Genomic DNA, 22959 nt, shown 5'->3' with positions numbered 1-22959 from the left:
ACACCTCGGGGTGCCTCTGATCCGACTCCCCCTTCTCCCCCCGCATCTCGAGGTTTTACCCCCTCCTCTCCTTTCAGCATTCCGGGGTGTCCTCGATCCTGCCCCCCCCCGCCTTCTCCATCAACCCCAGGTGTTTCTGGTTCTACCCCTCCCAACTTGCCTCGAACCCCGGGGTATCCCCAGCTATGCCCCCCCCCACACCCCTTCTCCATCACCTCGGGGTCCTGCCCCACCTGGTCGCCAGCAGTGAGGGTGCCCCCGGTTCTGCCTCCCTCCCCCTTTCCTGGAGACCCCCACACCCGGATATCCCGGTCCTGCCCCTCTCTCCCGGGGACCCCGCATCCCCCGGACCCACTCCTGCCCCCGATCCTCCAGCAGCCCGGGGTGCCTCCCTTCCTTCCCCATCTTCCCACTCCCCCAGATGCTCCCAGGCTTATCCCCCCTCTCCCCCGGCCCCTCGGGATGCTCCCGGTCCTGCAGCCCCCCGCCCCATCTCCCGCAGACCCCACACCCAGCTGGAGGCACCGGGGGGGACCCCGACAGTGCTGCCCTTCCTGGGGAGGGCAGGGGGTCCCTCCATGCTTGGCCCCCCAAAACTTCAGCAGGAAGGGATGGGGGGGCACCCTAGGGAGCGTCCGTGGGGGGCACCCAGACCCTGCCACACCCGAGGGGCTCCTCTTGTCCTGCACCCCCACCCGCGTCGGGCTGGACACGCCACCTGCGTCACCTGCACGGACACATGTGTGTGCACATGGACACGCGTGTGCTCATCCCCCAGTGCGGTGCCGGGCCCCTCTCCCAGGGGTTGTCACGCTCCCCCCGAGGGGTTTTCACCACCCACCCCCCACCACAGCCCCCTCCTCTCCCCATCAATTTATCCTTATTCCTATTATTGCTGTTATTTCTGTGATTACCCGGGAAGCTGCCGGCGGGGACTTGGAATCGGCGGGGCTGGGGACATTCAGGGGGGACCTGGGGGCACTCGGGGGTCTGGGGGCACGCGGGGGTGGTGGAGGCACGCCGGGGGGGGGTCACTGCAGAACCGCGTGGACATGCGGAGACGGAATGATGAAAGGTAACGGAGAAATGGGAAAAGGGAAGGGAGAGGGCGAGAAATGAGGGAGACAGAGCCGGGAAAGAGAGAGGAGAGAGCAGAGCCACGAGGAGCGGGGCGTCCAGAGCTGCTGACATCAGGGGAGTCGCAACCAGCCCCAGGCCAGCCCCATGGGGGCCCTGGGCATGTGGGCACATGGGGCACTTCTGCCCGGGATCCGCAGCCGGGGTTCAGAGGAGCCTCCCCCACTTCAGGGAGAATCCCTCCAGCCCCTCTCCCAGCGCTGCCGGTGTGTGTGAGACCCACCGCCAACCCCAGAGCCCCCCGCTCCTCCCTGGCCCCCCAATTCCCGCACTGCAGGAGCCTCTGAACCCCCCTCCCCTCCCACCGGGGTCCCCCAGCGCTGCTCCCCCCAGTGCCACATTCACCCTGCAGAGTGGCTGAAGCCTGGAGGGGCTGCGGGAGCGTCCAGACCCCTCGGGACCTCCCCCCCCACCAGCGCCAAGAAATCTCCCCCAGTGGGTCCCGGTGTCCCTGATGGTCTCACACCGGGGACTGCGAGGGGTTGGGGGGCTCTGGAAGACCCCCCCATCCCCCCTAACAGCCCACGGGGCTGAGATGGGAGGGACAGAAGCAGGCGGGGGGAGGGTGGGGATGAATGGGGAAGAGGGTGAAAAATAGAAAATATTGAAGGAAAAAGATAAAAAGGGTTTGGTGGGGGGGGGGAGAGGGGAAAGGGAGGAGAAACCTCGTGAAGAGATTTAAGGACCGATAAGTGAACAAAGAGCCGGTATTGAAATAGATCTGAGGCCGCCGGCACCCGGCGCGGGGCTGGGGGGGCTCAAAGGCAGAGGCTGCGGGGGGGCCGGTGATGATGGGGGTGGGGGGCGAGGGGCGACCCGCTCTGCTGAGCCACAGGCCAGGGGGCACCAGGACCTGCCATGGCCTTGGGGGTCCCTCACAGCCAAGCTGGCACGTGGCGAGGCTGCGGCTGATGCCACGAGGGCTCGACGCCCTGAGGGCTCCATGCCACGAGTGGGACTGAGCCCCCCCACCTCCGCAGCACGAGCCCCCCGGGGTGGCCACGAGCCCCTGTCGGGGTCCTGCCCACCGGTCCTGCCCCTGGTCCCGGCCCTGGGTGTAAGAGGGGTCCCAGTGAGCCCCCCACTCGCAGCACCCGGTGCTGTCCTGGTCACGCCTGTGGCTGTGTCAGGGCAGGAGGATGAGAGCGATCCACGGTCGTGCCAGACACGGGGGGACACGGAGTGGGGGGCACACGGGGGGCACAAGGGAGGGACACGGGGGGTACATGAGAGGGACACACGGGAGGGGGAAAAGGGAAAATGGGGGACACGGGGAATACTCAGGGGACGTGCGGGACACAATGAGGGAGACATGGGGGATACTCAGGGTGAGCTTAAGGGTGGAATCCATGGGGGCGAACAGGTGGGACACGCACAGGGGGGACAATTAGGGAGGCACAGAAGGGATACAAGAGGGGATACACAGGAGGCTCACGGGGGGAGATACACGTGGGGGCTCGGGGGGATACACGGGAGGATTGGAGGGGGATACGGGGGGGGTTACACGGGGGGTATGGGAGGACACGGGGGAGGGTCACGGAGGGGATATGGGGGGACACGGGTGGGGTCAGGGGGTCACACAGAGGGGCCACGGGGATGAGCGCGCTGCCCCCCCCGCTCCGTTCTCGATGGCGGTGTCGCCACCTGGTGGCGACTCCTGGAACTGCGCGCGCCGCCGGTGCCTGCTCCGGTTCCTCATTCCCCATTCCCGGTTCCCCATTCTCCATTCCCCATTCCTCATTCCCCATTCCCGGTTCCCCATTCTCCATTCCCCATTCCTCATTCCCCATTCCCGGTTCCCCATTCCCCATTCCCGGTTCCCCATTCCTCATTCCCCATTCCCCATTCCCCATTCCCCATTCTCCATTCCCCATTCCTCATTCCCGGTTCCTCATTCCCCATTCCCCATTCCCCATTCCTCATTCCCCATTCCCCATTCCTGGTACCCCATTCCTCATTCCCCATTCCCGATTCCCCATTCTCCATTCCCCATTCCCGGTTCCCCATTCTCCATTCCCCATTCCCCATTCCCCATTCCTCATTCCCCATTCCCGGTTCCCCATTCTCCATTCCCCATTCCCCATTCCCCATTCCCCATTCCCCATTCCCCATTCCCCATTCTCCATTCCCCATTCCTCATTCCCGGTTCCCCATTCCTCATTCCCCATTCCCCGTTCCCGCTCCCAGTTCCCCGTTCCCCTTTCCCCATTCCCGGTTCCCCATTCCTGTTCCTCGTTCCCGGTTCTCCGTTCCCCATTCCCGGTTGTCAGTGCCCCCCTCACCCCAGCGGTGCCCCCCCCTGCACCACGCAATGGAACAAGAGGTCCTGGTGGGATTCTCCTGCCTTTCAGCCACCTGTGACCCCCCTCCCCATGCCCCTCCCTCCCCATGACCCCCCCCGAGCCCCCTCCTCTCCACATCCCATAAACCCCCGACCTCCCCGGGGCCAGGACTGGCACCTCTGGCCTTTGAGGGCATCACAACCATGACCCCCGGTGCCCGGGCTCCCCCCAAAACTGCCCCCCCACACTCCCACCCCCCTCTCCAACCAGCAGCCTGTGCTTCAGTTTTTAAAAATTTTATTTATAACAATATCTGTTTTGTTTAGTTGTAAAGTAATCCAGCAAAAATTATTAAAACATTTCCCCCCAATAAAAGGATGGGGTCCCCCCCCCGCCCCCCCACATGCGTTTATTTATTTCTACTATAAAAGCTAGGTCATTTCCAGGGTGATTTTTTTTTTTGTGGGTTTTTTTTTTGTTTTTTTTTTTTCTTTTTCCTGTTAAAAAATGTGCATGTCGGAGAGCGGGCAAGGGGCAGGTGAGAGGCCGGGGTGGGGGGGCCTGAGGGGCTGGGGACCCCCCCGCACCGCAGTGGGGCTGGGGGCTTCATCCTGGCCCCTGTAACAGTCGGGCAAAAAATGGGGAAAGGGAGGCAGAGAGAGGGAGGGGAAAGTTGGGGAGGGAGGGGAAAATGGGATGGGGGGAAATCAGGGGGGGAAGGGGAAAATGGGGGGAAAACAGGGGAGGGAGGGGAATGAGGGGCTGGGGGGGATTGCAGGGGCCAAGCTGCAGGAGGAGGGGGAAGCTGGGGAGCAGCAGATTTAGGAAATGGGGTCCCTGGGGAGGGGAGCTGCTGCAGTTTGGGGGTGTTGGGAGAATGTGGGACCCAGCTCTGCCTCCCCCCGACCTGTGCCCCCCGGAGCAGTGACCCCAAGTCTCCCATCAGCCCCAGCCCCGATGTGTTCACCCCAGTCCTGGGGGTGGGAGGGGGAGAGAAGGGACAAGGAGGGGCAGGGAAGGGAAAGGAAAGGGGGGGGCCCAATGTAAAGAGATTTAAAATAAACCAAAGCCGGGTCTGGCAATGAAGACGCCGAGGCCTGGGACCGGGGGGAATATACAGGTAATAATACTGCTCACATAGAAAAGTAATAATCCTTCATTTGTACATTTATACAGCGGCTCGTGGCCCCCCACCCCCGGCCCCCCCCGCCCGCCCCTGCGGCGGGGGCTGTGCCGGGCCCGGGCACCGCGGCCCCGCAGCCCCTCGCCCCCCGTGCCCCTATGCCAGGGGGTCTGCCAGGTCGTCGTCCCCCCGTGCCAGCAGCTCCCGCTTCTCGTCCGTGCTGGCCAGGGAGTTGCGGCTGTTGTGGGCGCCCATGTACAGCGTGGCATAAACCGGGTTGGTGAAGTTGGTGGGCTGCAGGGATGGGGGAGAGGGTGAGAGGGGGCATGGACAGCCCCCACTGACCAGAACTGCCGTGCCATGGGGTGCTCCCCATCCTGGGGGGGACTTGGTGAGAGCCCCCACCAGCCCTGACCTCCTCCGGGGACATGGGGCAGCCCCAATGGCCCTGCCTGCAGCCTCCAGCCCCAAAGCCTTTGTGACCCCTCAGAGCTCCCCCAGCCCCAAAACATTTGTCAATCCTTGCAGACCCCAATCCCAAAACCCTTGAGACCCCTCAGAGCCCTCCAGCCTCAAAGCCATTGTGACCCCTCAGAGCCCCCCAGCCCCAAAACATTTGTGACCCCTCAGAGCTCCCCACCCCCAAAACCTTTGTGACCCTTCAGAGCCCCCCCAGCCCCAAAACCTTTGTGACCCCTCAGAGCCCCCCAGCCTCAAAACATTTGTGACCCCTCAGAGCTCCCCCAGCCCCAAAACCTTTGTGACCCCTCAGAGCACCCCCAGCTCCAAAGCCTTTGCATTCCCTCAGACACCTCCAAGCCCTGAAGCCTTTGCAGTCCCTTGGAGTTTCCCCCTTTCTCCCACCCCAAAGCTTTTGTGAGTCTTTGGAGCCTCCCTCAGAGCATCCTCAGCCCCAAAACCTTTGTGAACATTCGGAGGTCCCCCCCCCAGCCCCAAAACCTCCAGCCCTAAACCTTTGTGGGCCTTCAGAGTCTTCACTGGCCCCAAAGCCACTGTCACCCCTTGGAGTTTCCCTAGTCCCAAAAAATTTGCAAACCCTTGGAGCCCACCTAGCCCCCAAAGCTTTGTGATCCCTCAAAACCTTTGCAACCTCTTGGAGTTCCCAGCCCTGAAGCCTTTGAGACCCTCAGAGCCCCACCAGCCCCAAAGCTTATTCAGTCCCTCAGGACTGCTGCACAGAGAGCCCTGAGAGGCACAGCAATGTGCCCCCCACCCCAGCACGTGTCCCCCCTGCACCTCCCACTTTGGGCAGAGCCCACAGCCCCTCACCTTGTCAGGGTCCAGGGCAAAGTCGGCGTCCAGCAGCTCCCCCACGTCATCATCGGGCTCCCCCTCGTACATTTTGTAGGTGGGATTCCCAATTTCCACGTTCATGGCACCGTTTGTCATCCGCTGGTGCTGGAAGCCCTTGGCACTGAGGTGGGGGAAGCAGAGGGTCAGTGCCAGTGACCCCCCCCGGCTGTCCCCCACCCTCGAGGCTTTCACAGCCTCCCGTCCCCTCCATGCCACCAGACTGACCCTTTAATTCTCCACTTGTACCAGACAAAAGCCACCACGGTGAGGAGGATGAGCAGCAGCAGGATGGGGATGACGATGGAGGCTGTTCCTGCGGGAGGAAGGCACGGGAAGAGTCAGAGCCTGCGGAGGGGACAGTGCCCATACGGGGCAGCCTGGGCTGGCCCTGTCCCCCCTTCCACCACAGAACAGGGTCAGGAGTCACACAGGGGCACAGGGACAGCCCTGGATCACCAACAAACCCCCCTGGGTGTGGCGTGGCACGGAAGGGGGGGTCCCACACCGCCCCCCACTTACGGCTGCTCTGCTGCTCGCCCACGATGAAATCCTCGCAGCGCGTGCCCGTCATCCCCGAGGGACACCTGGGAGCGCAGGGAGAGCACCGGGATTAGCGGGGCAGGGCCGTGCAGGGAGGGAGGGAGGGAGAGCTGGGCACAGACCTGGGGTCAGGCTGGGGCGGGGGCACACAGATCGCGGTGTGTCAGTGACGTCTCGGGGGGCAAACAGCCCCGCCTGTCCCCCCTCCCATGCCCCCCCGGCCCCCTCCTCTCTTACAGGCACTCGGGCAGCTGCGTCTTGTCGCTGATGGAGCAGGTCCCGCCGTGCAGGCAGTAATTGTCACAGGTCAGGCAGCTCGGTGCTATCTTCCCGTCAGGGCAGCTGTGGGGCACAGAGGATCAGTGCCATGGGTACCCCCGGCCGCCCTGTGCCCCCCCCGGGTGTTCTGTGCTCCCCCCAGCCCCTCAGGACTCAGCTGTTGGCTCATCCCACCCGCACAGCTCATGGCTGGGACACCAGGGTGGGTTTTGGGGACACACTGAGACACCTCCAGCTCCTCCTCCCAGGCCCACCAGGTCCCCTGGATTTATCTGCCCTGAATTACCAACCCAGCTATGGCTGATCCAGGTTTTCTCTGGGGTCTCTGTGCCCACCACCCCTTTTCCTCCCTCCAGCTCGACATCCCCAGCACTTACATGCAGGAGACCTCCCCGCTCTGCTTGTTGATGCTGCACTTGCCCTCCTGGCACCGGGAGCATTTGTTCTCCTGGCACTGGGCACCCTCAAACTGAGGGGGGCAGCGGCACTGCTTGGCACCGCTGGCTGTCATCTGGCACACACCATCATTCTCACAATAGTCGAAGCACTGCCCTGTAGGGGACAAGGGCGTCAGGGTGGGCAGCCCCTCAGCCGCCTCTCAGTCCCCCCATGGAGCACCACCTTACCCCACACAGCATCCCACCAAAGAGGGGGATCTGAAAATCCAATCCCATGGGTGCTGTTCCCAGGGATTCCCCAAAAGAGGGCAACATGGGACCCCAACCCCTCATGCTGTTCCCAGGTATTTCCACACAGCATCCCCCAAAAGAGCCCAACCCTCTGGTACTGTCCTCAGAGGTCTCCCCCCGCCAGACACCCTCAAATGAGGGACACCCACCCTTCTGACCCCCACTGCTGTCCCCAGACACCCTTAGGTGAGGGACACCCACCCTTCCTACACCCTCACTGCTGTCCCCGGACATCTCCAGGTGAGGGACACCCACCCTTCTGACCCCCACTGCTGTCCCCAGACACCCTTAGGTGAGGGACACCCATCCTCCTGACACCCTCACTGCTGTCCCCAGACATCTCCAGGTGAGGGACACCCATCCTCCCGACACCCCCACTGCTGTCCCCACCCCGTGGCACAGCAGGTGGCACTCACGGTACTGGCAGCGGTCCCCGATGAAGGTGGGCAGGCAGCGGCAGCTGGGCTGGTTGCCCTGGTTCACGGTGCAGCTGCCGTTGTGCTGGCAGTAATCCGTGCACACCTGCTGGTTGCACCGGGGCCCGGTGAAGCCGGTGGGGCAGCGGCAGGTTGGCATTCCTGGGGGTAAAACCAGTTAGCTCCGTGCCCACCTGTCCGTCTGTCCATCCGTCCTTGAGCCCCCCGGCTCACCTGAGGGGGAGGCGGCGCAGGTGCCCCCGTTCTGGCAGTAGTCCCAGCACTGGTCGATCTGGCACTTGTCCCCGTTGTAGCGCGGCTGGCAGCGGCACTTGGCCTGCTTGCGGGCGTTCAGGAAGCAGCTGCCGCCGTTCAGGCACACCAGGTCACACGTGTCCGTGGTGGGCACTGCGAGGGAGGCATGGAGGGCATGGAAATGAGCAGGACTGCGCTGGCAGGACCCTCCCTCCTCATCCTCATCCTCATCATCTCCTCCTCCGGTGTCACCTACCCACAGGGGACACGGTGGGCGAGGGAATGACCACGCAGGTGCCATTGTCCAGGCGTTTGCCGTTGGGGCAGGTGCACACGGGGCCGCTGGGGCTCAGCAGGCAGAGCCACTCGCACTTCTTGCGGTCACAAGGGTTGGTCACTGTGGGAGGGGAGGGCACAGGTGGTGAGGACAGCGAGGTGGTGACAGCATGGTGAGCCACAGCCCTTCTTGCTCCACAGCACCTCGAGGACATTCCTCTCCACAGCCCTGTGCTGTCCCTCCCATGCCCTGAGGTCACCACCTGACCACTCACCTCTGCAGTGGACTTCCCCAACCCACCCCACCAACCCTCTGCTCTGCCCACCTAGATACCCCCACTGTGGGCACGGAGCTGGGGGTCTGAGTCCCCTCTTCCCAAGCTCTGCCAATGCCCCCCTCACCATCTGCCACCTCACGTCAGGTATCAGTCCCTGGCACCTCCCTCCCACCCCAGGAGCAGGGTGGGGGTCCCAGGCCTGCACACACCCTCTGGCTGTTTGTACTGGTGGTAGAGCACGACGTCGGTGGCGTGGTTGAGGCCGGATGTCAGGTTGGTGACGGGCTTGTGCCCGAACTTGTGAATCTTGAAGATGCGGTTGTTGATGTAGGTGACACCATAGATGTAGTCCTCAAAGATGTCGATGCTGAACGGGTGGCTCAGCCCTGGGGAAGACAGGAGAGGACATGTGGAGGCAGGGATTTGGAGTGGGACCGAGGCCAGGGACCCCCTTGGGGCACCCCTTACCCTTCTTGTTGTCGATGGCCACGACGGGGTCGGTGCCGTTGAGCCGGATGCTGCCGATGACGGAGAGCTTGGCGTCGGCCCAGTACAACCTCTCGTTGTGGTAGTCCACGGCCAGGCCTGAGAGGACACAGCCCCTGGTGAGCCCCCAGTCCACCCCAAGCCCCTCCTGACCAACTGACCCACAGAGCAGCCCCCCACCACCCCTACACCCTTCTGCTGTGGGGCTCCGAGTCCCCAGAACAACCCTCCCCAACATAAGTGGCTCAACAAGTCCCCATCATGGCTTTTGCCCCTCTCCTGTCACCTGTCTCTCTCACCTGTTGGCCACTGGATGTTGTCCTGCACCAGGGTCTCCCGCAGTGTCCCATCCATGGCGGCCGTCTCGATCTTGGGGTGATTGCCCCAGTCTGACCAGTACATCGTTCTGTAAGGACACAGGCAGATCATTCCCAGGGGAACAGGACAGCCCAATGACCAAGGAGGAGAAACCCTCCCACACTGTCCCCATGGCATCCTGGAGTCACCAGGTAACTCCAGGTAACACCAGGTAACTCTGAGGCAACTCAAGAAGAGCTCCCTGTGTCAAAAATACAGACAATGACAGTGGGACACATGGGTGGGCTTGTGGTGAGGGGAGTGTGGTGAAGGCTGGGCAGAGGCATGGCATGAAGGCTCAAGTCCCTCACCCTCGCAGTGGGTCAACCACGATGGCATGGGGCTCATCGATCATCCCCGAAATCAGCGTCTTGCGGTTCTCGCCCTTCATCTGCGCCACCTCGATGACGTCCCGCCCCGAGTCCGTCCAGTAGATGTTCCCGGCCACCCAATCGATGGCGATTCCCCGTGGCATCTTCAGCCCTGAGATCTGTGTGGGGCAGAGTGGGGACAGGTGAGGGGGGTATGAAACCATCAGCCTGTTGCTCCCACGGTGCCCTGGCAGAGCTCGCTCACGTTCAGGTGCGTGACGCCGCCGTCGATCTGGCGCCGGTTGCGGTTGGAGGCGGTGGAGGCGGAGGAGGAGGCGGGCAGCTCCCGGTACGAGATCCGGCCCGTGTGCCAGTTGGTCCAGTAGATCTTGTTGCCCTTGACGTAGATGTCCATGGCATCGATGCGCACGTTTTCGTCGCCCTGGAAGGCTGGCTCGTAGGCAGAGTTGGGGTTGAAGGGGTACATGCTCCTGATCTTGTTGTCGTCTGCGATGTAGAGGATCTGGTGCTCAGAGCCTGCAGGGGAAGAGGAGAAGGAGAGGTTGGCATGGGCTGGATTGGGAACAGGAGCTCAGCCAGGAGTGGAGACTCAGCCAGGAACGGGGCTCAGCCCAGCTCCCTGGTGGGACAGGGACAGGGTCACTGGGAGGTCGTCATTGCCTTGGGGCTCACTCTGCCAGGGACAGATAGACTGATGGCACCAGCGGTACCAGAAAGGTGGGCAGAGCTGCAGGGGGTTGGAGGGAAGAAGAAAGGATTCCCACAGGAGCTCTGGGGCACATGGGGGTGCTGGGCACACACAGAACCCGTGTGGGTCTCTGTTCCCTCCTGACCTTCTGCCTTGCACATGTTGTCTGTCTTCATGAAGTTCTTGGCGCAGCTGCAGACATGGGAGCCCTTGGTGTTGTTGCAGAGCTGGGAGCAGGTCCCAAAGCGCAGGCACTCGTTGATGTCTGTGCAGAGGGAGATGGGATCAGGGGGAGACCTGGAAGGTGCCCCCACAGACCCCAACTCTGCCCCATGAACACCATTCCTGCCACCCCAGCCCTAGCCCAGCTGCGAAATCACATCTCTCTGGCAAAAACCAATGCTGAACCCAACAGCCCAAGCCCTCTCCAGGAGCAGCGGGAAGTACCTTGGCAAAAATTTTTGTCCGGCACCTTCTGGAATCCTCTGCGGCAGGTGCAGTACGAGGCAGACTGGGACTGGATGCACTGGGCCTCATCCCCGCACATGGTGGTGTTGGTCATGCAGTCGTATGACTTGTGCTCTGCAGTGGGACGTGCTGTCACACGCGTGTCACAGCGAGTTCCCCAGCCCCCAGCGGGCCCCCGGCTCCCCACCCACCGTGGGAGCAGGATTCCTCATCGGAGCCGTCCCCGCAGTCATCGAAGAAGTTGCAGCGGAGGTTGGCACTGATGCACTTCTTGTTCCCACACAGGAACTCGTTCTTGTCCTGGCTGCAGCTCTTGGGCTTGGCCGTGGGTGACTCTGCGGGTGAGGGGCAGCAGCTGTGACCCCCATGTCCTGGGCACCCATCCCCATGGGACCCTCTGGGAGCAGGCAGGGACTTGGGACCCTGCATCCAAACCCCGATTTTGGGAGGAAAGACTGGGCAAAGCCAACCCCAACACCTGGGCTGAACCCTGGGCTCTGGGAGGACCATCCCAAGGACCACAGTGACCACTGCAGGCTCAGGGCTGTGCCCACGGGCAGCCCCACTCACCGCAGTCCTTCTCATCCGTGTTATCTCCACAGTTGTCAATGCCGTCGCACTGTCGACCGATCCACAGACATACCCGGTCGTTCTTGCAGCGGAACGGTCTGTTGGGGGGACACTGGAATTTCACTGCACCAGCAAACAGAAACAAACGGTGACGGTGAAAGGAGACGCCGTAGCCAGGCTGTCACACATGTCACGAGCTGCTGCTCGGCCTCTGCCCGCTCTCCAGGGAGGGCTGTCCCACGCGGGCGAGCGGGCTCCGGAGGCTGAAGCAAAGAGACTGAAGCAAAGACAATCGCCCGGCTGCTGTGAGCCCTCTCCTCACCCAGTCCCAGCCCCCAAACCCCCTCCCCACCACCAGCTCCTCACCCTGCTCAGCCCCTCTGCAACTCCTTTCCCTCAACTGGAGTCACCTCCAGCCCCTCAGCCCCACTGGCCACCCCTCAGAGGAGCTGCCAGAGGTCCCCCCCAGACCCTCCTGTCCCCACAGTGGTGCCCCAGCTCCGGGACTGTCCCCCCATGCTGGGATATGGGAGGGCTCGGGGCAGAGGCACCGCAGGGTCACTCACAGCACTCCTCGGGATTTTCATCCGAGTTGTCCCCACAATCGTCCTCCCCATCACACTTCCAGGCCAGGGGCTTGCACAGGGTGTTGTTGCACTGGAACTCATCCAGGGGACACGTGCGAACTGTGACAGTGCAGAGGGGACACGTCAGTGCCCTGCTGCCAAAACCCCGGCCTGGGGCTGCAATTCCAATTTCCAGCATGGACTGGGGGTCTCCAGGGCTTGTGTACATGTCCATGCACGCTCCAGGGTGGGGCAGAGAAGGGTGGACACACGCACACAGCGGGGACACCGGTGACATGAGGGTAGGGAGGGGTGGACACACACACAGAGGAGCGCTCCCACTCGCAGTGGGGACACCGGTGACATGAGGGACGGGGGGACACCACCAGCCTCGAGGGACACACAGCTCTGCCATTACCCCCCGTGCCGCAGTTCTCCTCGTCGCTGCCGTCCATGCAGTCGGCGTCGGCGTCGCAGCGCCAGCGCATGGGGATGCAGTGCCCGTTCTTGCACTGGAACTGGTCGAACTCACAGCGGGGGATGCAGTCTTTCTGCAAGGGACGGGTGAGGGACACACTCAGCAGGGACAGGGTGGCCATGGCAGGCTCCTGTTCTATTGCCACACTCAGGCTCTGAGCCCCAGGGCCACGGGATGTGTCCCCCTCCCGTACCTCATCGGAGCCGTCGGCGCAGTCGTGGTCCCCGTCACATTTCCACCTGCCCGCGATGCAGCGGCCATTGGCACACGAGAACTCGCTCTCAGAGCAGGGCCGAGGTGCTGGGGACAGAGAACACAGGGTGTGCCCTGAGCGTGGGGACAGCTGTGAGGGCAGGGGGTGTCCTTGGGGGGGCACAGGCTGACACAGACACACGACCGGTGGCACTGGGAACAGGGGGTACAGGCAGAGCTGTGGGAGCTGCCAGAAGGGCACAGCTGGCATCACCTCCCAGCCCCTTTCCACTCCAGGGCTCCCAGCTGCCTGTGGGGGTTTTGGGGGGCACTGTGGCCACAGGGCCTGGCTGTCCCCCAGGTCACTCACTCTCCACAGGGCAGCACCAGCCCCACTGCTGCCCACCCCAGCTGCCCCCCAGGCAGGAGGAACTGCAGTGGTGCCCTGGCAGAGCTTCATCCCCGTCCCCCCTCACAGGCCATGGGGACAGACACCTGCTCACAGCTCACTGGCACAGCCAGTGCCAAATCCAGGAGGACGGCACATGGCACAGCCACCCACCTGGGATGGCTCTTGGGACCCTTCCCCTCCCCATGGCCCTGGAGTATTGGGGCACAGGGACCCTCTGGTCACGACACAGGACTGTGGGGGAAGAGGGGAACAGGGGGTGTCCAGGTGGAGCAGGGAGAGTCACGGTGGGGATGGGTTTTGGAGCCAAGACCAAGCCATGCACGGGTTGGACCCTCCTGGGCTGTGGCTCCATGGAGGGAGATGCTGATGCTGATGCTCAGTAAATCCACCTGCATTGTCCAGTCCCGACCCCTCTGCCCTCACCTAGAAATCACCTTCTTGGTTGATTTTAGAGAGACTGTACATGGAATTAAAAGATTTTGGCAGGAACCTACCTCTGAGCGCCCCATAACGACAGTGTGAAAATGGAGAAAAACATAAGATGAAGTGAAATGGCACAAACTCAAAAACACGACGGGAAATTAACAAAAAAAGAAAACAAAAGCTGCACTGCACCCTAAAGAGCTGCAGGATGACAGAGGGACCCAGTGGGCACTGTGGGATAGAAGAGGGTCTGGCAGCAGACCCTGGTGCCATCCCATGGGCAGCCTGAACCCCTCTGGGTGCTGTGGCGTGGGAGAGGGTCTGGCAGCAGACCCTGGTGCCATCCCACGGGCAGCCTGAACCCCTCTGGGTGCTGTGGCGTGGGAGAGGGTCTGGCAGCAGACCCTGGTGCCATCCCACAGGCAGCCTGAACTCCTCTGGAGGGACAGATGCACAGTGGAGCCCTGGGAATGGTCCTGTCCATGAGGACCCTCGTGTTCCTTGGCTGCTCAGTGGGGCAGGTGCTGGCACACGAGCAGGAGCACACAGAGGGGCAACACTGAACTCTCTGCCCCAGCTCTGGGGATCAGCCACCTCCCCACGCACTGGCCCAGGCCTGAGGTTGTGACCTGGGTCCCTCCTGACAGCTCAGTGTGTCCCCACCGCCATCCCAGGTGACACTGCCAGGCAGGGGTGACACAGGGGGTGATGCTTGGTGGCAAAGCAGGACAAGGTGCTCTCGAGTGACCCCAGCCACGTGGACCCCCACATTGCTGCGGGGGGCGTGCTGGGGTCACCCCTTCCCTGTCACCCATCACCCTTGGGGTGTCTCCTTGGCACAGCCACCCCTGTGCAGGGCCAGGCTCTCCAGAGCCCTGGAGTCGGGGGTGTCCTGGCTGGGGGACACAGGAGAAGAAGAGGGGCTGGGGGGGGGCCCAAACCTGTCCCCTCTCCACTGCTCCACCCCGGGGACAGCACAGGCTGGGGGGTGGCACGTACTGCAGCTCTCCTCGTCAGAGTTGTCCCCGCAGTCGTTGTCGTAGTCACACTGCCAGCGCCCCGGCACACAGCGGTTGTTCTTGCAGCGGAACTGGTACGGCTCACACGTGCGCTCGTCTGGGGGGACAGCAGGGACAGGGACACGCTCAGCACTGCCCCAGAGGAGGGCATGGATGGGACAGGGACAGGGTCAGCACTGCCCCAGGTAAGGGTATGGACAGGACAGGGACACAGTCAGCACTGCCCCAGGGCATGGATGGGACAGGGACACAGTCAGCACTGCCCCAGGGCATGGATGGGACAGGGACAGGGGTCAGAACTGCTCCAGAAAAGGTGAGGGATGTGACAGGGACAAGTGTCATCACCACCCCACACAAGGGGACAGGATGGGGACAGGGACAGGGGTCAGCACAAGGGGAAATATGGGACACGGACAGGTGTGAGCACTCCACTGCATGAGGGGAGGGACAGGAACAGAGACAGGGAAAGGTATCAGCAGTGCCCAGAACAAGGGGAAGGAAGGGATGAGGATAGTGACAGGGGTCAGCACTGCCCCAAACAAAGGGATGGACAGGACAGGGACAGGGACAAGGACGAGAACAGTCACAGGGGTCAGCAGTGCCCTGCACAATGGGAGATATGGGACGGGGATGGGATCAGCACTGCTCCAAGTGAGGAGAGGACTGGGACAAGGACAGAGGTCAGCACTGCCCTGTATGACAGGAGGATGAGACAGGGACAGGTGTCAGCACTGCCCTGAACATGGGGAGGGACGGGACAGGACAGGGACAGGGATCAGCACTGCACTAAACATGGGGAGGGACAGGGACAGAGACAGGGACAGGGATCAGCACTGCACTAAACATGGGGAGGAACAGGACAGGGACAGGGATCAGCACTGCCCTGCACCTCCCTCTGACCCAGCCCTGCCCACACCACTCAGAAGAGGAGCAGCTGGAACTCCTGGGGCACCGCAGAGGAGACAGCAGTGCCAGGCCAGCCTGTCCCTCAGGAACAGGGACACAAGATGACACTGGCTTGTCCCCACAGCCCCTGCTCACCGCATTCCTCCTTGGGCTCATCAGATCCATCCCCACAGTCGTCCTCCCCATCACATTTCCAGCGTGCTGGGATGCACCGGCCCGAGTCCTTGCACCGGAACTCATCCACACCACAGGTCATTTGGGCTGGAGGGGACAAAGTGGCACAGGCACAGGGCAGGGATCAGCACTGTTCAGGGGTGTGCTGCTCTCTGCAGGGCCGATGAACAGCCTGGAGCTGGGTGAGATCCCTCCCTCCCAAGCAGTTCTCCAGGGAGAAGTCATGGGGAGGAGGATCCCAGCAGGACAGATCCAGGCAGAGCCACCAACAGCATCAGCCACTGCCCAAAGGGACTGAGCAGGGAATGAGGAGGGACTGAGGTGGAACTGAGCAGGGATTGAGCAGGGAATGAAGAGGGACTGAGGTGGAACTGAGCAGGGATTGAGCAGGGAATGAGGAGGGACTGAGGTAGAACTGAGCAGGGATTGAGCAGGGAATAAACAGAGAATAAGGAGGGACAAAGGAGGGACCAAGAAGGGACTGAGCAGGAACTGAGGAGGAACCTGCCACCGTGCCAGCACACAGAGGTGCCCAGTGTGGGCATTTTACACATGGCCAGAGCCCCGTGCCCACCCAGGTCCCTTACTGCAGTTGGCAGGTTCATCAGAGCCATCCACGCAGTCGTTGTCACGGTCACAGACCCAGACACGGGGGATGCAGCGCTTGGTGATGGCACACTGGAACTGGTTGGGGGCACAGGTCACCTCCGCTGCAGGAGGGAGAAGGGGTGTCAGGAAGGGCAGCAGGGCAGGCAGGGGCCAGAGAGTCCTTTCCCCAAAAACTAGAGAGAAATGTGTGGATGCTCCAGGGATCACAAGGGGCTGGTGTGCTCAGTGGAGAAGATGGAGCAGAGCCATAAAATGGCCCCAGAACACTCCAAGCTATGGGGGGACAGGGTAGAGGCCACCAGATCCCTCAGGCTAAGCCCAAATCCACTTCAAGGGATTTAAGGATTTAATTTCCACTAGGAAACAGCAGCATCTGTAGCGGGAACAGAGGGTCTGCAGAGACCAGGGGTATGGAGAAAGCCCTGGGACAACCCAGGGAGCCAAACACCCCAAGACACGGACCTGAGACCCTCAGTCTGGCCCACACTTGCTCCCACCTGACACCCTGAGCCCCCCACTCACGACAGTCCTTCTCGTCCTCGCCATCCCCACAGTTGTCCTGCCCGTTGCAGCGGAAGATGCCGGGGATGCAGCGGTTGGTGTTGGTGCATTTGAACTGGCTGGGCAGGCACACGTGGATGTCTGGAAGAGGTGACACAGTCAGGGGGTGACAGGCTGCAGCTCCACGCTGTGGAGGCCTGGGGGTCACGAGGGGACACAGGGAACCTACCACAGTTGGCCTCGTCCGAGTTGTCCTGGCAGTCGTTGTCGCCGTCGCAGATGAAGGCGGGGTTGGTGCAGATCCCTGTGGAGCACTGGAACTGCCCTGGCCTGCACTTGAACTCAGCTGTGGGGTAACACAGGGCCACAGGTTTGCTCTGAGGAACATTTCTAGGGCAAACTTTAATCTCAAAGCCCTGCTTAACCCCTCTGGGGTCCTCTGCAGGGACCCAGCATCCAATTCTAGGCTCGGGCGCTGCTCCATGGGACAATCCCGACACAGGGACGGGTGTGCCCCACTGCTCCCTGAACCCCATTATTGAACTGACCCTCCCCTCCACAGGGCTGTCCCAACAGCCATGGGGTGCTGGGACATGGGGGGCTGTGCCAGCCCCTGGCACTCACGGCAATCCTCCGGCTCGTCCGACCGGTCCCCACAGTCGTCCTCGGTGTCGCATTTCCACCAGAAAGGGATGCACTTGTCGTTCTTGCAGACAAACTGACAGAGAGAGAGAGGAGCTCGTGGGGTGGTTCAGGATGGAAAAGATTTCATCCCCAGTGAGCTCAGCCAAGGAAACTGATCCTGTGCTGTCTCTTCCAGGTATTCCCAAATCCTGACCCAGAGCAAAGCCTCAACCCCACCCTGGGGTTTGAGGAGAGGGGCAGAAGAACATTCCAGAGCTGGAGGGTCTCTGGCTTCCCCGGACAGCCCCAAACATGAAGTGCCACAGGAGGGAGGTGCTGTCTGCACCTACAGAAGACTGTGCTACAACCCAGCACCCCAGGGGAGATCACAGCAGGAGGGACATGGGCATGGAGAATTTCCAGGCAGGCAGGGACAGGAAGGGACAGACAGGCAGGGACTTACCTGGCTGGCTGTGCAGTTGGACACACAGGTTTTGCCATCGCTGCCCAGGTAGAAGTTGGTGGGACAGGCACACTTGTGCCCCCCACCTGGCGAGAGCAGGCACAGGTTGCTGCAGCCACCATTGTTGGTCTTGCAGGGATGGTTTGGAACTGTGGAAAGCAGGGTGACAACAGCGAGTCAGACCAAGCTGGGGACCCTCAGGGGAGCAGCAGGACCCTTGTCACCCTGCTCCTGCACCCCCTGCCCAGGCTGGTGTCCCCCCAAGTCCCTTTCCAGCAGTGGCACCCCCAGGCCGTGCTCACCGTCGGGCTGGCGGTAGGGGTGGTAGATGTGGATGTCCATGGGCCGGTGCAAGGTGCTGATCAGCAGTGTCTTGTTGGCTCCTGTTGTCTTGTGGGCCCGGTTGATGGACTTGGTCTCCCAGTCGGTCCAGTAGATGAAATCCTCGAAGAGGGTGAGGGCGAAGATGTGTGGGATGTCCTGGCTCAGCACTGCGAGGGGAGCGGGCGCTCAGCGAGGGGCTGTGCCACGTTCCCCTCCCACAAGGAAGCACAGAAGAGCGGCCAGAGCTGGGCACTGCTCCCAGCAACCCTGGCTCCCACCCCAACACCTGACCCACAGCCTGGACCCCCCCAAGGTGCGCTGGCACTGCAGGTGCTCTCACCTGTGTGCCGGTTGGAGCCGTCCAGGCTGGCGAACTCGATGTAATCCTCGCGGGCATCGGCCCAGTAGATCCGACTGTTGATGTAGTCCAGGGTGAGGCCATTGGGCCACGTGATCTTGGTGTCCACGATGACGCTGCGGTTGGTGCCGTCCATGCCAATCTTCCCAATCAGAGAGTGATCTCCCCAGTCTGTCCAGTAGAGGTAGCTGGGAATGAAACAGAAGAGCAGGGAGAGGCTGAGTTGGAAACCACAGAAATTCCTCCCTGTGAGGGTGATGAGGCCCTGGCACAGGGTGCCTAGAGAAGCTGTGGCTGCCCCTGGATCCCTGGAAGTGTCCAAGGTTGGATGGGGCTTGGAGCAACCTGGGAGAGTGGAAGGTGACTGCCCACAGCAGTGGGGTGGAACAAGATGGTCTTTAAGGGTCCTTCCATCCCTGTGATAGATGGAGGTGCAAGGGCACAGCTTAGAGAAAAGCATCCCGGTATCCCAGAGGCCAAAAGTGAAAGCTTCACCCCATCTCCCAACCTCTGGACTATGGCAAGATGACCACAGCCCCCTCTCCAGCACAGAGCAGCAGGTCCGTGTCCCCCAGGCTCTCACCCGTTCTGCACGTCCACCACGAGCGCGCGGGGCTCGCGCAGGCCCGAGTTGACCAGCACGGTGCGGTACGCGCCGTTCAGCTTCGACACCTCGATGGTGTCCCGGCCCTTGTCACACCAGTACAGGTTTCCTCCCACCCAGTCCACAGCCAGCCCGTCGGGGTTGCTGAGCCCCGTGCGGTGAAGGACCTGCAGGGAGGAATCAGAGGTGACAGGGCTGAGCAGAGAGAACCAAATCCTGATGTCTCAGGGGTGACAGCATCTCCCTTCCCAGCCCAGATCTCCTTCCTCACTCCCCTCTTAGGTTTAGATGGGATAATGGGGGAAAATTCATTCCTGTGAAGGTGGGCAGGCCCTGGCACAGATTCCCAGAGAAGCTGTGGCTGCCCCTGGATCCCTGAAAGTGTCCAAGGCCAGGTTGGATGGGGCTTGGAGCAAACTGGGATAGCAGAAGGTTCACTCCGTATCAGGGGAGCGAAACTGAGTGAACTTTAAGATCTCTTCTAACCCAAATAATTCCAAGATTCCACGACTCTTCCCCCAACCTTCCCTGTCTCGCATTTCATATCAGTGTGGAGGCTGTAAAACATCCCACAGCAACTGGGGCTGATTCCTAGAGCCCAGTGATGACTCCACAGTGGGGCAGGAGGTGGGTGAGGCCCAGCTGCACAGCCCAGGGGTGCCCAGGGGCTGCCCCCCATCCTCACCTGGACGTTGCTGCCGTTGATGTGCATGCGGCGGATCATGCTGCCCTGCGTGGTGACATCTGTCCAGTAGATCATCTGCTCCCGGTAGTCAAAATCCAGAGCCACAGCGTTGTTCAGCCCCTGGAGAGGAGAGAGGGAGGGAGAAGGGTTGCAGCAGCCTCAGTGGCTGGCATGGGCTCTGGGGAGTTTTACAAAGCCGACAGCCTCCCTGCCTGCTCCTCGCTCACAGTGACCTCCCGACATTTAGATGGATCTACCATTCCCCTGGGAAGCCAAGAGCCCAAAATCCTCAGCTGGCAGCTCCCATGTCCTTCAGGGCCCACTCCATCCTCAAATTCCAGCCACGTGGGGCTGCTGTCCCTCCTGCTCCCAGCTCACCCCGCACCTGCTTGAGCAGTGTGTAGTTGGAGCCGTCCAGGTTGAGCTTCCTCAGATAGTAGCGGTTGGCGAAGATGAGGAAAGGCTCTTCATCTGCACAGGGAAAGAGGGAAAAGTGGCAGGGGAGCACTGCTGGGACATGGGCAGAACCCTGCAGATCTGCCACCCTCCCAGCTCCTCTCCCTCATGAGTTGAGGGCAGCCACTTCACCCTCCAGCTCCAGCTCCAGCAGCATCCCATGGTCACCACAACACCCTGTGCTCTGTGTCCACACCTGGTTCTCACCTGTGACAGCCTTGCAGCTGGTGGGGTTGTCAGGTCTGAGCTTGTAGCCCTCAGTGCAGAGGCACTTGTAGCTGCCCAGGGTGTTGATGCATTTCTGGCTGCAGGGGTAGGTGGTGGAGCACTCGTCGATGTCGATGCACGTCTTCCCGTCGTCCTTCAGCCGGAACCCGGGACGGCATCTGCACTGCAGGAGCAACCCGGAGCTGTCAGACCCTCCAAGGCCCGCACGCCGGGAGGTGGCAGGTGCTGGGAGGTGACAAGTGTCACCCTGGGACACGTGGACTCAGCAAGGACAGCTGAGAGGCACAAACAGTGCCTGAAGCACCCGTGTCACATCCCTGGCCCAGCTGGCACAGGACAGACACAACCCTCACGTCTGTGGAGGAGGAAGGAGAGGGAACAGCAGGAGCTGTGCCAGGGGAGGTTTAGGCTGGATATCAGGAAAAGGTTCTTCCCCCAGAGGGTGGTCAGGCACTGTTTGCTGGCACAGCCTCAAGGCTGCCAGAATTCCAGGAGCACTTGGACAACGCTCTTAGGCACAGGGTGGGATTGCTGAGATCTCCTGTGCAGGGAGTTGGACTTCAGCAACAATCACTGTAGGTCCCTTCCAACTCAGGGCAATCTGTAATTCTATGATCTCCGCAGACAACCCCCCACCCTGTGGCCCCCTACCTTGTACCCAATCTTCAGGTCCTCACACTCCTGGGAGCAGCCACTCAGCTTCTTGTTGAGGCACTCGTTGATGAAGCAGTTGAGCTCATCAGAGCCGTCGGCGCAGTCGTTGTTGTTGTCGCAGAGCAGCGCCTCGGAGATGCAATTCCCGTTCTTGCAGAGGAAGAAGGAGTCGTTGCACTTGTTTTCTGCAGAGAGGAGGTGGCAGTGGTCAGTGGGGGTGACTGGGGCTCTGCTGTTCCCTCCCACCATGACCCCAGCAGGTACCTGGGCTGCTGCAGCGCGGGTTCTTGGGCGCCTCGTCCGAGTGGTCGTGGCAGTCGAACTCCCCATCACACTCCCACTGCCGGTTGCTGAGGCAGCGGCCGTTCTGACAGCGGAACTCGTGGGGGCCACAGGTGGGATACTCTGAGGGAGGGTGAGGGGCTCAGCTGCCATCCAACCTTCCTGAGCCTTCCAGAGGCACCGTGGAGCCACTCAGAGAGAGAGAGGCACCACGGAGACAAACCTTCCCGAGCTGCCAGGAGCGACAGGGACACCACAGAGCAGCTGGCCTGGGACAGGGCTGCTCTGCACACACACGGATCTGTCTGTGGGTTTGGATCTCTCCCTGGGTTTGGATCTGTCTGTGGGTTTGGATCTCTCTCTGGGTTTGGATCCTTGTGTCAGGGCTGGGGGGCTGCTCTCCACCAACAATCCCTTTCTGCTGCCTCTCCGGGGTGCTTCTCACCACACTCACACCAAACCCCTCCAGGGTGAGAAAGACCCTCCCAGGGTACTGTCCCAAAGCCCAGGAGGACCCAGCAGAGCTGTCAGATCAGTCCCCCTGGGTCCCACAGACACCCACCACATTCTGGGGATTCGTCAGAGCCGTCGCCACAGTCGTCGTCATGGTCGCAGACGAAGTGCTTGGGGATGCACTGCCGGTTCCCACACATGAACTCCCTCTCATCACAGGTGTTGTTGTACACTGGAATGAGGCACCACCTCCATCAGCCCCTGCCAGCCCCTGTCTCCCCAGCCCCCTGCCCCCAGGCACTCACAGCAGCCGGCAGCGAGGGTCTCATCAGCCCCGTCCGCGCAGTCCTTGTCCCCGTCACAGAGCCAGCGCTCCGGCACGCACACGTAGGTGCCCGGGCACTGGAAGGATCCTGAGCTGCAGGTGGTCAGCCCTGGGAGAGGGAGGAGCAGGGTGGAGTCTGGTCACCCCACTGCTGGAGCTCTGGGGAGCCCCGAGATGTAGAGCCCAGGAGAGTGGTGAGACTACGAGTGGGAAAGGACAGAACCCAGGAGCCCAGGAGAGCCCAGGAGAGCCCAGGAGAGCAGTGAGACCACAGGTGGGAGAAGGGATGGGCTGGAACACAGATGCAGGAACGTGGTGATGGAGCAGGCAGGGACTGAGATGGGGAGAAGGGATGGAGCAGACTCACGGCAGCGACTGTCCTCGTCAGAGCCATCCCCGCAGTCATCAGCCCCATCACACACCCAGAGCTTGGAGATGCAGCGGTGGTTGTTGCACTCAAACTGCACGGGGTAGCAGAACTTGTCTGGGAGAGGAGAAGAGGAGGAGATGGGGGTCAGAACAGGGTGGTAAGAGGAGGAGATACCAGCAAGCACGACCAGGCTGGGCTCCAGGAGCCCAGGGGAGTGCTGGGGGTACTGCTCGTGGTCCTACAGGGCTGGTGTGGGACTCTTTGCTCCTGGACCTGGGGAAGATCAGCAGCTCCTGAGCATTGTCTGGGGCTTGTTCCAGGAGGTTAGAACTAAAAATGGAGCTGAAGGGAGTCATAACTGGT

General features: G+C 61.8%; 1 protein-coding gene across 3 annotated transcripts in view; it reads right to left on the bottom strand.

Annotated features, from left to right (window-relative positions):
- Nucleotides 1–3699: 3699 nt before the first annotated feature.
- Nucleotides 3700–22959, bottom strand: part of LRP1 (LDL receptor related protein 1) — a 77945-nt gene continuing 58685 nt past the window's right edge. For 2 of the 3 annotated variants that reach the window (XM_088180734.1, XM_088180735.1), the window contains exons 51-89: nucleotides 22594–22710; nucleotides 22207–22335; nucleotides 22011–22133; nucleotides 21431–21571; nucleotides 21164–21351; nucleotides 20492–20675; nucleotides 20214–20299; nucleotides 19829–19948; nucleotides 19123–19310; nucleotides 18522–18727; nucleotides 18160–18348; nucleotides 17858–18006; nucleotides 17395–17488; nucleotides 17000–17116; nucleotides 16792–16911; nucleotides 16248–16370; nucleotides 15622–15747; nucleotides 14561–14677; nucleotides 12728–12834; nucleotides 12475–12607; nucleotides 12057–12176; nucleotides 11491–11613; nucleotides 11112–11255; nucleotides 10900–11034; nucleotides 10598–10717; nucleotides 10009–10280; nucleotides 9744–9922; nucleotides 9375–9481; nucleotides 9058–9174; nucleotides 8799–8975; nucleotides 8292–8432; nucleotides 8015–8188; nucleotides 7781–7942; nucleotides 7053–7227; nucleotides 6634–6738; nucleotides 6376–6440; nucleotides 6082–6169; nucleotides 5833–5977; nucleotides 3700–4836 (exon numbers count right to left, since the gene is read on the bottom strand). In XM_088180734.1, the coding sequence (XP_088036860.1) occupies nucleotides 4699–4836; nucleotides 5833–5977; nucleotides 6082–6169; nucleotides 6376–6440; nucleotides 6634–6738; nucleotides 7053–7227; nucleotides 7781–7942; nucleotides 8015–8188; nucleotides 8292–8432; nucleotides 8799–8975; nucleotides 9058–9174; nucleotides 9375–9481; nucleotides 9744–9922; nucleotides 10009–10280; nucleotides 10598–10717; nucleotides 10900–11034; nucleotides 11112–11255; nucleotides 11491–11613; nucleotides 12057–12176; nucleotides 12475–12607; nucleotides 12728–12834; nucleotides 14561–14677; nucleotides 15622–15747; nucleotides 16248–16370; nucleotides 16792–16911; nucleotides 17000–17116; nucleotides 17395–17488; nucleotides 17858–18006; nucleotides 18160–18348; nucleotides 18522–18727; nucleotides 19123–19310; nucleotides 19829–19948; nucleotides 20214–20299; nucleotides 20492–20675; nucleotides 21164–21351; nucleotides 21431–21571; nucleotides 22011–22133; nucleotides 22207–22335; nucleotides 22594–22710 (5444 nt within the window). In that variant the 3' untranslated portion in view covers nucleotides 3700–4698. Of the gene's footprint in view, nucleotides 4837–5832; nucleotides 5978–6081; nucleotides 6170–6375; nucleotides 6441–6633; nucleotides 6739–7052; nucleotides 7228–7780; nucleotides 7943–8014; nucleotides 8189–8291; nucleotides 8433–8798; nucleotides 8976–9057; nucleotides 9175–9374; nucleotides 9482–9743; nucleotides 9923–10008; nucleotides 10281–10597; nucleotides 10718–10899; nucleotides 11035–11111; nucleotides 11256–11490; nucleotides 11614–12056; nucleotides 12177–12474; nucleotides 12608–12727; nucleotides 12835–14560; nucleotides 14678–15621; nucleotides 15748–16247; nucleotides 16371–16791; nucleotides 16912–16999; nucleotides 17117–17394; nucleotides 17489–17857; nucleotides 18007–18159; nucleotides 18349–18521; nucleotides 18728–19122; nucleotides 19311–19828; nucleotides 19949–20213; nucleotides 20300–20491; nucleotides 20676–21163; nucleotides 21352–21430; nucleotides 21572–22010; nucleotides 22134–22206; nucleotides 22336–22593; nucleotides 22711–22959 lie in introns of those variants that run through there. The other variant, XR_015808793.1, reaches the window with a different exon arrangement.

Source organism: Sturnus vulgaris, chromosome 30, assembly GCF_052056855.1.
Source record: "Sturnus vulgaris isolate bStuVul1 chromosome 30, bStuVul1.hap1, whole genome shotgun sequence".
In the NCBI taxonomy this organism is placed as follows: Eukaryota; Metazoa; Chordata; class Aves; order Passeriformes; family Sturnidae; genus Sturnus; species Sturnus vulgaris.
This window is presented reverse-complemented; position numbering and strand designations above follow the sequence as displayed.